The sequence below is a fragment of the Physella acuta genome, unplaced genomic scaffold, assembly GCF_028476545.2.
Source record: "Physella acuta isolate Inbredline_101_S28 unplaced genomic scaffold, ASM2847654v3 ptg001514l, whole genome shotgun sequence".
Lineage (NCBI taxonomy): Eukaryota > Metazoa > Mollusca > Gastropoda > Physidae > Physella > Physella acuta.
Genome location: NW_026733029.1, coordinates 60,703 through 74,191, shown reverse-complemented (window position 1 = coordinate 74,191; position 13,489 = coordinate 60,703). Strand labels below are relative to the sequence as shown.

Here is a 13,489-nt window from a genome sequence, read left to right as displayed (position 1 = left end):
TCTAGATTTTCTCCACTTTTGTGTGTTTGTTTTGGTGTTGTAGCTTCTGGCCTAAAATGACTTTTTTACATTCAGAGATTTGAGGTGTGAAACAAGCAGCTGAAATTCCCTATGTGCTAAGCTGTATTAAATCATAATGAAAAAAAATATATATATATCAATACAAAAAGAGTTAAGCTACAAAGTTATGTTCTAATTATGAACACTCTATTTTTTGACACCCAATAAAATTCCACCTAAATTTGTACAAGCTAGGCCCTATGTGCTTGGCTAAAATACCACAGTACTGTGTTACAGGCCAGGAATAATATGGAGGTTCAATAATTAGGATATGTTGTGCCTATTATTATTAAGTTGTATCAATACTTATGGGAACTGCTGGATCTAACATTAATTCTGTAGGATATGGTGCACCCCTAAAGAACTCACTGGAAGGCTGGGTGTCAAAAAGTTCCTCATTTAGCAGAACGGATTCACTAATGATTTCACGCAAGTGTAAAAACCAGTTTGTTCTTTCTTGAAGTAAAATTTACCTTTTCCGCAAAAAGCCATTGTAAGGCTTTGGTGTTGTGAATTTAAACTGAACATTGCTCAAACTGGACACTCAGTTATGTGGCTTCCTTCAATCTTTGAAAAAACCATTTTATAATCATGCAACAAGTGATGCATGTGAGATTGCAATGTAGCAAATTGCCGAGTAAACTTCAATCGTGTTTGTGTGGCTGGAAAACTGATAGATTTAAAGATATCCTTTATTACTGGATAAATTTAAGTGAGCTGTTTTTAGTAAGAGCATTGCCAGATCTACCTCTAGTGACAGATTACTTGAGCAGTTCTTGTATTTTATTCGGTTAAGTGAATGATTTTAATATATTTTAAATCAGATTCTTTAAAATTGATATACATGAAGATGCTAGTTTATTTCTTGCTACTCCAAGATCATACAGTAAAATTCATCTGTACATTTTTTTTTTAGTCAGTCCTCAAAGATATGTGACTGCTAACCCAAAAGTCTTGAGTTCGAATCAGGATTCAAGTCAGTAGAATGTCTCCGCTCTGACAGGTACCTAACTTACTTTTGCAAAAGTCAAGTCGGCTTGGCATTAGCATAATGTTGACCATACTATGAATTTGATACTTCAAATGTGTATCACACACTTAAACCAGAGTATACCAGAACAAGAGGAATCCAATATAAAATAAAACACCCAAGGACTAAATCGGGTTGGCAACTATTTTTTTTCCAAGTCTCAGCCAACTATAAAATACATGATGAAAAAGAAAGGACAAGAAGTTAATTATTTTTTTTATCAGAAGAAACCATTTTTATAATTTAAAAAATGTTTATTTCAAGACTGAAGTATGCTTCTGTTAAAATCAATCTGCAGTTTGTACAATGAACTCTGGACACTAGAGGATATTATGCTAGTGGTTTCAGCATCACAGCATTGTTTTACAAATACAACTCAAATGTAATACAATACAAATCAGCTTTTTTTAAAAAAATTGTCTTTTGTACATACTCACTCTAGAGATGAATTTTATTTGAAGCAATGAAGCATGATCAAAAATATATACAGCAAAAAAAAAAAATCCTATATATTTTTACAATTAAGTAATTCAAAATATCTCCACCCCTCTTCTTAACCTAGGAAATTATCTTTTTTAAATTTGCATTCAAAGGCATTTTAATATATGTAAGCAACTAAAACATTAAAACAATTTCCAAGGATATATTTACAATTTAGAAGAAAATTTCAGATACAGTTGTGTACAGATTGCTAAGCTTAGAAGTAAGTTTGAGGACAAAGTAGAAAGTTGTTAATATTTTTGAAGTTAAACTAAAAGAGTATCTAAAATGCTAACTTGTGAGTTCTGAGGCACATCTAATAACTTTTGGAGACATATAGAAAGTTAGCCAATTGAAATGTCTTGAAAGTTAATCTCAGGAGGCACATCTAAAATGTTAACATTTTGGAGCACATCTAAAATGTTAACTTTTGGAGCACAACTAAAATGTTAACATTTTGGAGCACATCTAAAATGTCCTGGAGAGTAACAATCAAGACTCCCATTGAAGACCTTTGAAACAGCTCAAGCTATCTATTGAAGACAACTAATAAACTGCTATGAAGAGTACTGTGTGTTATTATAGTTAGGTTATTTAAACTTAATACAATTTTTAGATGACTTTAATACTAGATCATCCATTGGCCACCAGTTTTCAAGTAAAGAGCAGTTTAAATTATTTCTGCTAAAACAATACTAAAAAAAAAAACACAGTGAAGCATATTTTAATTCCAATACTTTATAAATTGTAGAAAATACAAGAAAACGTTATGTATGTACAGTTGAATAGACTTTTACCTGATGTGTGCTGCATTTAAAAGAAAGCTGCATTGTGGGGGGGGGGGGGGGGGGGGCACACTGACTGCCAACCAGTAGACTAGCACTTACTTGTAGTCTAAAACAAAAGTTTAGGCCAATAACAATTTTAAATTTGTTCCTAGAAAGTCAATACAAAAAAAAAGGCCAAGGGCCCACTATTACTAGACATTTTTCCTTTGCTTGCAACATCATCAGACAGTACAGACAGCTGGACTTAGTTGCCGTGGTAACTATTCTTTAAAAATATTGGTTTATCCTCGCTAGGTACTCACACATATTTACATAACAGAGAAGTATGTAAAAATTCAATCTGATATTAAATCAAAGATTATCTTTCCCAAGTATTATTTCAAGCTAAAAATTTATTAATCACTTGCTTCAAATATCAATCTTATGTTTGAATTCCATTCATGTACAAAACAAACAAAAAATAACCCACTAAACAGCAGTTTTAAATGAATTTTTCTAAAAATCTGGCAATGATATTGTACAAAGAACAAAACAATAACAAGAACTCTCACATATTGCCAGGTTTTAAATACATAAAAATCAAGTAATTAAAAAAAAAACAGCTTAAGGCTTATTGCAATGAAAACAAAATTATTTAGGTTTAAACAAAACCAACATTTAGAGTTTAAAAAAATATTCATCCAGTTCTGCAAGACAACATTGTATGTACATCAAATGATCAATACAAAATCTTGCATAAAATTAGGTGAAAATAATTGTGAGAAGTATGTCCATGAAGGCAAGTTATTTCTCAGTTCTAAAAAAAAAATGATTACATTTGAAAAAATATTTTCTTGTCGTTTCAAGCTTCACAAATAGAAGTCCAGCTATTTCACCTTGCTTGAAGTAGAAATAGCTAGTCAATCCTGACATTTGGCCAAGCCTGACATCTGGCCAAGCCTGACATCTGGCCAAGCCTGACATGACCAAGCCTGACATCTGGCCAAGCCTGTTATCTGGCATAGCCTGACATCTGAGAATGGCTGACATCAGCCCAAGCTTGACATCTGGCTAAGCCTGACATCTGGCTGTCTGACATCAGCCCAAGCCTGACATTTGGCCAAGCCTGACATATGACCAAGCCTGACATCTGGCATAGCCTGACATCTGATAATGGCTGACATCTGGCCAAGCCAGACATATGACCAAGCCTGACAGCTCTGTACTACCACTCTAATGAGTGAACATCACAGACTTAATTTTTTTTCCATTTCTTCTTTTTCATTCGTTTATAAAATTCATTTGCATCTGTAGTTTTCTTTCATTTTTTTCACATTTTGCAAAAAATTACTTTTGCAAGCTCAGGAAGTAATCAAATTTAAATTGGCTTTTTATCAGGTATACACAAACACAGAAATGTTTTCAGCTTATAAAATGGGTCTGAATATTGCATAAGCACCCAGCAGATGGAGGTAGCACTAGATGGAAGAGCCAGCACAGTCCTGCAGCTAATCAATGTCAATGTGCTGTTCCTCAGTCCTCTGGGTGCTGGTCTCTCCGCTGCTAGATGTTTGTTCCCCCGTCTGTCTCGTCAGTGTCGACTCGCCAGCCCTGCTGTCTGGCACACCACTGATGACAGCCGTGACACTGACGTCACCTCCAGTGACGTTAACCTCGACGTCAGTGTCGCTAGAGGCTGAAGAGACGTTGTTATTGTTGTATTCATGGTTCTCCATCTCTGTCAGGAGGGCTGTGGCCTCTTGCAGAGTGGACTGGAACAGACAACAGAAAGTATTTTATTATCAAAGTCATCATTTTATGGTCAATCAAAGTCTCATTATTAATGTCACGCAATAGAACAGACAACAGAAAGTATTTTATTATCAAAGTCATCATTTTATGGTCAATCAAAGTCTCATTATTAATGTCACGCAATAGAACAGACAACAGAAAGTATTTTATTATCAAAGTCATCATTTTATGGTCAATCAAAGTCTCATTATTAATGTCACGCAATAGAACAGACAACAGAAAGTATTTTATTATCAAAGTCTTATCATTAATGTCCCTGACAAGAAAAGACAACAGAACATATTTTATGATCAATCTTATCATTAATGAATGTCACATACTAGAACAGACAACCGAAAGTATGTTATGGTCAATCAAATTCTTATTATTAATGTCAGCTTTAAAAAATGCCTAGTGGTGACACAGTTCAGAAAAGACATCCAGTGGTGACACAGTCAAGGTAAGACACCAGAAGAAAATTACCTGAGCACTCTGCGTCCTCTGGAAAGATTTGCGGTTTGAATCCTCATTAGACAGATTAGCAGAGGAAGTAGAGCTCCACCCATGATCGTTCATCTGAAACACCAACATAAAAATACACATGACCCATGATATCAGAAAAAACTTTGTTCACACAAATTTCACCATCCAATCACTTTTTGTTTCAATAGACAGAGCAAGACAGATAACTCTCACCTTCTTCCTGAGCCAGTTCACTGCCCACTGCCACTTGGAGGGTGTCTTGAGCAGCTGGTCCTTAGCCAGGGCTGACCTGTTCATCAGGCCCACAAGGAACTTGATGCACTGGTAAGACCTGCGGCTGTCTGACACGTGGTTCAACCTGATCACAGCTGTGTTGTAAGGTCATGGGGTCAAGGGAATTTGGGGTGGAGGGGGGGGGGGGGGTTCAAGAAAATTGTTAGAAAATTTTATCAAGATCAATTTTTACACACATTTAAGCAATACTCAGGATTAATTAATGTGGCTGTTGATATGTTGTCTATTAATTGGTTCATCTAACACTTGGTCTATTCATCGGTTTTATTTATCCTTATGGATAGAGTCAACAAAAAGAGCAATAAAAATCATAATCATCTCTCTTCCAATGAAACAAAACAAAAAAATATTTGAACATACTTGTGAGTCCTTCATATTTCTTCCCATTTTCATCCATGCCATCAAGGACATACTGAAGCCTTGTTGGCTGAAGACAGTCTTCAAGTGCCTGTTGAATAACAAAAAGAATTTCAACAAGGGGATCAAGAAAGAGAAAAAAAAATGGGGGCTAATTGAAATAATAAACAACAATCCTAGTGTGATTGATATATATCAATAAAAAATCTATCACAATCAATGTTAATTAATACATCTTTCACATGTAAATTGTACATTATATTGGGATCACGTGTTTTCCTACTCAACAAAATAAGTAATTTTGCACCTTGCACTATTCTGAGCTACAGCTAACACAAGAAAAGGGGATCTAATATTTCAATTTTAGTATATTAATAATCTCTATTTTTTTGTTTTTTGTTTACATAGTAGGGATGGAAGTTTTTAGGTATTTAAATTCTCTAGCATTTTAATATACTTGGAATAAAGATGCAAAAATAAGAAATTTTTAATTTCTCAGAATCACATTTTGGATAGAGTAAACAGTCAAACATTTGGTCTACTTCCTCCACAACTTTCACCATTGTTAAATTGCTTTAAGAGTGGTTGAAAAATATCTAGTTCAATCCATCGTAGAGGCCAGGTATATGTTTACAATGACTAAAGGTATGTGACCAACAATTGACCAACTGACCAGTAACTCTGTGAGGAGAGCAAATATTGACTTGAGCTCATTGGAGGCCACACTGGAATACTGCAGCTGGAATAGAAAAAATATAGTACATGGATGATTGTACAGTACAGAAACAGGTAAAAAAATTACTAGAAAATACTTTTTTTTAGCAGGTAAAAAATAACCTAAAACACCTTAGCAGGTAAACAATTGTTCTAGGTCAGGAAATAATCTCTACAGAAACAGCATCAATACTCCTCTTATTACAGTTTTCTTAAGTCTTAAGCTAAAAGATGAAATACAAATTTTATTAGGAAATTACCCCCCATCCTTTTTTTTGTTTAAACAAGCAGAACAGGTAAAATCCTATCTTTTATTAGAGTATACCGCTGAGCACAATAAATTATAATTACAAGAGTGATCTTTTTAGAACCAAGATTAGCTTATTAAATTTTTCAACATAATCAGTGAGATGTTGATGTTACACCTACCATTTAATTTTTCAACAAAATCAGTGAGAAGTGGATGTTACACCTACCATTAAATTTTTCAACAAAATCAGTGAGAAGTGGATGTTACACCTACCATTAAATTTTTCAACAAAATCAGTGAGAAGTTGATGTTACACCTACCATTAAATTTTTCAACAAAATCAGACAGAAGTGGATGTTACACCTACCATTAAATATTTCAACAAAATCAGTGAGAAGTTGATGTTACACCTACCATTAAATTTTTCAAACAAAATCAGTGAGAAGTGGATGTTACACCTACCATTAAATTTTTCAACAAAATCAGTGAGAAGTGGATGTTACACCTACCATTAAATTTTTCAACAAAATCAGTGAGAAGTGGATGTTACACCTACCATTAAATTTTTCAACAAAATCAGTGAGAAGTTGATGTTACACCTACCATTAAATTTTTCAAACAAAATCAGTGAGAAGTTGATGTTACACCTACCATTAAATTTTTCAAACAAAATCAGTGAGAAGTGGATGTTACACCTACCATTAAATTTTTCAACAAAATCAGTGAGAAGTTGATGTTACAGAAGCTGCAGTAGAGCAGCATATCAAACAAAGATGGCGAGGGATTGGCCAGTTCCCTGACTGCTGACACCACCTAAGGGAATTAACAAAAACATTTTTTAAAAATGGTTTTTCACATTTCAAATGTATCAAAAAGATATATCTTTTATACTAACAAAGGTTATTTAAAGAAAACAAGATTTATGGCAACGTTGAAAGTCTCCTCACACAACATGACTAAAGCGTCCTGAGACAGCAAGAGCCTACCTCCTTGATGTATCTGTGGGACTCCTCACCAAAGACAAAAGAGCTCATGTCAGTGGACATCTTGAGGAAAATGTGGGGCTGTACAGTGCTGGGTTTTCTCTCCTTGTGCTCCCCCACTTCTACAAGCAAAGACAAATACAACAACTACATACACCAGCAATATTTTTAACTATACATAATATATAATTAACACAATTTATGTTTCATATGTGTTTGGTAATCCTAATGGAAGTGGCAAGACAAGTAAAAATACCATCACTGTAACTGGTAACCACTATTGGAGGTACCAGCACAAAGTAATCTGTAATACCACAAGCTAATAGATATTTACCATGTGTTTGGTAGACCTTAACATCACAGTTGAGAATGAGCAGTGCTAATGCTGCATGCAAGTGTGAGAAATCTCTGGCTTGTATAGAGCTCCATCTTCGCCCAGAATCCTGAAGGAGATTTAAAAAGGACTTTTTATTTTTACAAAAAAAATTGGTTGGTTTTATTTCTTTATAAGAACTAATAAGATATTGCTTTAATTTTTTTCATATGCATATAATTCTTAGTTTTATTTGCTATGTATAAAAAGAAAAAAAATTCCTTGCTAGATAACCAAAAAACTTGACTTTTCATGATCCTTACATCTACGATATAGACGAGTAATGCACTTACCCCATTGCCACTGCCCAGTAAAAAAATGAGCAAGCGCTGGAACCCATTTCTACCAAACATGTGGGCACAAGCTTTGGTACCCTAGTATAAACAATAAACAAAATATCAATAGCTTGGTACTAGGTCAAGTAGAAACAGTCATAAAATTATTAACTGTAAATATTATCAAAGCTTTGTACTGGGTCCAGTAGGAACAGTCATAAAATCATTAACTATAATATTATCAAAGCTTTGTACTGGGTCCAGTAGGAACAGTCATAAAATCATTAACTGTGAATATTATCAAAGCTTGGTACTAGGTCAAGTAGAAACAGTCATAAAATCATTAACTTTGAATATTATCAAAGCTTTGTACTGGGTCCAGTAGGAAGTCATAAAATCATTAACTTTGAATATTATCAAAGCTTTGTACTCGGTCAAGTAGGAACAGTCATAAAATCATTAACTGTAAATATTATCAAAGCTTTGTACTGAGTCAAGTAGGAACAGTCATAAAATCATTAACTGTGAATGTTGTCATAGCTTCAAGATATTAGGTGAAAAAGTGACAACTTTTGTAGCACCTACCATCTGTATATAGGCTCTAATGACCTGAAAATACTGAGTGCTATTTTTAACCAGATCCACAGCATCCTTGTCTAAGAGGACCAGCAGGTTTTCTAGCATTGTGTTCAGGTTGTGGTGAGTCTAAAAATAGAATGTTTACAGGTTTTCTAGCATTGTATTCAGGTTGTGGTGGGTCTAAAAATAGAATGTTTACAGGTTTTCTAGCATTGTATTCAAGTTATGGTGAGTCTAAAAATAAAAGTTCAATTCTTAATTTACAAGACAAAAAAAAACTATTTACAATTTTCTGTTTAAGATATAGTGGTCCTAGTGGTCAATTAGATATTTCAAAGAGTATAGCACAGCCCAACATTTGATAAAAACAAATGTAGTTAGTGGTTCATAAGGCATTTCAAAGTGTGTTGCACAGACAAGATAGGCATTAGATAAAAACAGATGTAGTAAAAGATAAATAACTAAAATGTTGCTTACAGGAACACCTCCATGGTGGAAAAAACTGAAAAAAGTTTTCTCCAAAAGTTTGCTGAACATCACTCGGACTTCCTTGCTGGGACTTTCTAAAATGAATGGCCTGGGGGGAGAACAAAAATACATGTGTTGCTTCATTTTTTTCTTATTTTAATTCTAAACTTGAAAAACAATCAAGTAAAAACACTGATTGGGGTAATTTTTTAGACGAGTGCCATTGTAATTATTTACAGAATAAATAATTTTGTATGACTGAGATATAACGAAGTGACTTAAACAAGACAAGCTAGACTAATACAAGTTCTATCTTAAATTTCTACTCAACCATCTGAATCAAACTAATGTACAAGCAAACAGAAAAACCAGTCTAATGTATCAAGTAGGATAGGACAGAAACCAAGCACAGAGGTTGCATATACAGTACACACTTGATGATGTCACTTCCTTCCCCACTGGCCAGGTAGTCAATGAACCACAAACAGGCATCCTTGCATGCTGACATCAGCTGGTCCAACAGAGAAACCCACTCGTCCAGCTCACATCTTAGGTGACAAAAACAAAGGTAATTTTAGTGACAGCATTGTAGCCTGTGGTTTTACTACAGAAGTTACAATCATATTTATTTACTGCCTTCACCTTGATTAAACCTATATCATTTTACGTAGGGATATTGTCAGATATAGACTTTATCTCTGATGACATAATAGAAATGAATCTTTTCAAACCAATACCATAACTATACAATGTATTTTAGACCTATTACTTTTTTAAACCTATACATTGTTACAAATATTAGTTAGAACATAAGGCAAAAATGGTTTAGAATTACAACTCAATATTTACAGTTAAATTTTAAAAATGAGTAAAATATGTAATTTCTACGTACTGTGTTTTTAACCTGGTACGTAGATAAGTATTGACTAAAAACCTAATTCCTAACTGCATACTTTGAATACACATGTTTGCATAGTCTGGGTGATCAGCATAATTCTGAGAAGGAAAATAAACAATCAGTAAATATAATCAGAAAGTAAACAAACATCAGTCAATATAATCAGAAAGTTAACAAACATCAGTAAATATAGTCAGAAAGTTAACAAACATCAATCACTATGGTCAGAAAGTTAACAAACATCAGTAAATATAGTCAGAGAGTAAACAAACATCAGTCACTATGGTCAGAAATTTATCAAAAAAAATTTAGAAAATAAACAAGTAAGAATTGAAATTATAAAACTGAAAGTTAAAAAAACAAACATCAATTAATGTAGTCAGAAAGTAGTCTTCTTCTTCTTCATTCTTAATTTTTAGTGTTGGGAGGGATCAAGCCTTATCTGCCAGAGGGTTTGAACTCGAGACTTTTTTCGAATTTATCAACCATGAGCTTTGCCGACTCAACCATGCTTCCATTACAATTAAGGATACGTGTCAACTGGTTATGCGCCATTGAGGCCATTGACTCCGATTTCAGCCTGCTTTTCTTTTTGGATTTGCTTCTATAGCCTTTGTCCAACCAAGAACAAACTACAAGGCAGCAGTTGTTTGATTTTGGAGTTGTCTCTCCTAGAAGAGTGGCTGTCCCCAGCTAACGAGCCTCATCTGCCAGAGGGTTCGAACTCGAGACTTTTCGGTTTAGCACCCATGTGCTCTAACGACTCGACCACGCCGACCCCTAGAAAGTAGTCAAACCAAAACAAAACTTGGTGCTGTGAATTGGAAATCAACACCTTATTATGCTAGAAGAATACAATGAGTGTGATTGTCTCTGGCTACTGTACCTTATTAACACTAACAAGTTGCCGAACAAATGTGAAGTACTCTGGGTTGTAGATGTCCCTGTTCTTCACAAAGGTGATGTTCTCAGCATGGATGACTTGCTGGATGCCAGCAGGCATACGGTCCATGAATATCCCCTTCCTTTCTCCTTTGTGTACTAGCTCTGTCAGCTCCATCAGGCTGTCACTGTTCAGGCTGCGTTTGCTGGATAGAAGGAAAATACTTTTTATAGCTCTTGATAGAAGGAAAATACTTTTTATAGAGCTCTTGATAGAAGGAAAATACTTTTTATATAGCTCTTGATAGAAGGAAAATACTTTTTATAAAGCTCTTGATAGAAAGAAAATACTTTTTTTAGAACTCTTAATAGAAGGAAAATACTTTTTATAGAGTTCTGGATAGAAGTACTTTTTTTGAGAGTTCTAGATATAAGAAAAACCTTTTTGAGATATTTTTCAAAAAATATTTGAAATAATATTTTGTATTTATTAAAAAAACAATTTATTTTAGAATTAAATATTTTACAGTTATTTCACTACCAAATTTTAACATGAATATTATTAAAAATACAATTCATTTATCCGAGCTAACACGAACACACTAGGAATCACAGCAAAGTTTCATAAGAATGCCAAGTTGATGGGTCATGTAACCAAAGGTAAGTCAAGTCTGTCCATTAAAATAATTACCATTCACCCACTGAGTAGAAAAACATGGTCCCACAGGCTAGCATTCAATAAGAGTCCTCACACATCAACTGATAGGATACTAATTTCTACATTCAGCACTCCCTGACTGTTCTTACCATTGCTGAATTCATTAGCCTGATAAAAAAAAAAAGCACTCACCCCCCTTCAGGAAGAACACGCCTAGATATGATTTTACTCCTCTTGGCTGTGACTGGTGATCTCATGTCCTCTATTCTTTCATAAAACAACAAATATCCATTCCAGTAGCGCAGCCGTTCTTCAGGGTAGGTGTTGGCTGCATACAGAAAACAATAAATGCCACTCAGGAACTGATTTGACAACTTTGAAAAATGATGATATAACAAGTGAACAAAATACAAAGGAAATGTTAGATACGAGCTTACAAGAATCATAAACTTTAGCCTTGTAGGTCCCACCAAAACATTCCTCCTCGACTGTGACATCATTCATATCAAACTCCTCCACCACTGTGTCGTTAAACTTGAACCACTTGCCTTTGTTGGGGTTAGTGACTACAGTACCCCTGGCAAACAGAAAATAATGGAGTTTTTATAAATTATAACAAGTATCAAACAGTAAATAATGGAGTTTTTTTTATTTAAAATAAGTACTGACAAACAGAAAATAATGGAACTTTAAAAATATGTAACAATAATAAAGTTTTTTTTAAATAACTTTAAAATGTCAAAATTTGTGTACTGCATTTAATAAAAATAATAATATATAGACGTATATGGCGCTATACACTGGTATATGTTATGTGTTTGTACAATCTATTATTTCATCAGTTTACATAAAGACTTGAAAAATAGAAATGATGGGTGTTGTAGCAACAAATTCAATGTAACTCTTACTTCTTAGTAATTTTATCTATGTAGGAAAATATGATACAGTTGTAACAAAACTATCCACATTCTTTAATTTTTTGAGCATGCACATTAGTAATAATTAATATAATACAGACGATCCAGTACTAAATAAGACAAAGATCTCGTAATGATTCCTTGTTTTAACCAGCTATAAACATAAATTGTTCTCTTTCTGTATACGACAGTAGAAATAAATAATTTCTATATAGACTTAGTTCAGCTGGTTGCATACTCCTCATGGTCATCCAATTTGCTTGGAGCCTAACCTTATTATTACTGACAAATACATGATACATTTTAGATTTCTAATTGTGGCTTACCTTCTGTCCCGTATAAAAGAATAGTAATGTCCAGCATTTGCCTGACCACTGTGTACCACAATGCCAACTAGATCATACTGTATAGGACTAGACTCAGAACTAATTGATGCTGCCTCTATGCCAGATTCTATTTCACCGTTTAAGGAATCCGTGGCCGCGCCTTCTGTTTCAGAGCTAGATGAGGACTGATTGTCTATACTCATCCCATCGTTTTGTTCACTCTCTCTGCGTGCCATCCCCTCCACTGTGTAAGGTTCCATGTCTAGTCGCCATGGGAACTGACAAAGGAATTTTTTATTTTTAAATTAAGTCATTCTGGAAATATTTCATGATATAACAAAAACAATTTTTGGACAAAAATTTAAAATATGATTTTATTTTGTTCACTTTTTAAATATAGATTGCCCATTTTTTGATACATTAAAAAAGAACATTAAAATTTGAAAAGGGAAAATATTTTAAAAACATAGTATTGCTACAAGAAATACATTCAAGATTTTAATAAAGGTACCAAGAATAAATGGAGGAAACGCAAGAATCATTGGCACTTAAAGGAAAACTATGTACTGAAAGGGGTAATGAAATTTTTCTATGACAGGACTTACTTTGAAGTAATCATCAAACTTCAATGCCCTGTTGGCCTCCCAGTCATAGCCGAACCTCTTTAGTTGTATACACAACATGGGGGGTAAGTTTTTGATACACATCCTCTTGATTGTGTTTCTCTGGAATCAAAGTTGTCAGTGTAATCATCAAAAAAAAACAACATCAAATTAAACTAGAGGGTGATTTAACAGTCTACCAAAACTGTGTTTCTCTGGAATCAAAGTTGTCAGTGCAATCACCAAAAAAAACCATCAAATTAAACTGCAGGGGGATTTAACAGTCTACCAAAACTGTTGAG

The 13,489-nt window shown here is 34.0% G+C and overlaps 1 protein-coding gene across 2 annotated transcripts in view; it reads right to left on the bottom strand.

Annotated features, from left to right (window-relative positions):
* Window positions 1–2,422: 2,422 nt before the first annotated feature.
* LOC131928526 (ubiquitin carboxyl-terminal hydrolase 24) overlaps window positions 2,423–13,489 on the bottom strand; it is a 32,827-nt gene continuing 21,760 nt past the window's right edge. For both annotated transcript variants that reach the window (XM_059284596.1, XM_059284598.1), the window contains exons 43-60: window positions 13,191–13,310; window positions 12,586–12,863; window positions 11,780–11,919; window positions 11,535–11,670; window positions 10,689–10,890; window positions 9,797–9,900; window positions 9,339–9,452; window positions 8,914–9,013; window positions 8,443–8,562; window positions 7,876–7,956; window positions 7,544–7,652; window positions 7,213–7,331; window positions 6,926–7,039; window positions 5,936–6,001; window positions 5,266–5,353; window positions 4,825–4,979; window positions 4,612–4,704; window positions 2,423–4,109 (exon numbers count right to left, since the gene is read on the bottom strand). In XM_059284596.1, coding sequence (XP_059140579.1) covers window positions 3,846–4,109; window positions 4,612–4,704; window positions 4,825–4,979; window positions 5,266–5,353; window positions 5,936–6,001; window positions 6,926–7,039; window positions 7,213–7,331; window positions 7,544–7,652; window positions 7,876–7,956; window positions 8,443–8,562; window positions 8,914–9,013; window positions 9,339–9,452; window positions 9,797–9,900; window positions 10,689–10,890; window positions 11,535–11,670; window positions 11,780–11,919; window positions 12,586–12,863; window positions 13,191–13,310 — 2,403 coding nt within the window. In that variant the 3' untranslated portion in view covers window positions 2,423–3,845. The remainder of the gene's footprint in view (window positions 4,110–4,611; window positions 4,705–4,824; window positions 4,980–5,265; window positions 5,354–5,935; window positions 6,002–6,925; window positions 7,040–7,212; window positions 7,332–7,543; window positions 7,653–7,875; window positions 7,957–8,442; window positions 8,563–8,913; window positions 9,014–9,338; window positions 9,453–9,796; window positions 9,901–10,688; window positions 10,891–11,534; window positions 11,671–11,779; window positions 11,920–12,585; window positions 12,864–13,190; window positions 13,311–13,489) is intronic.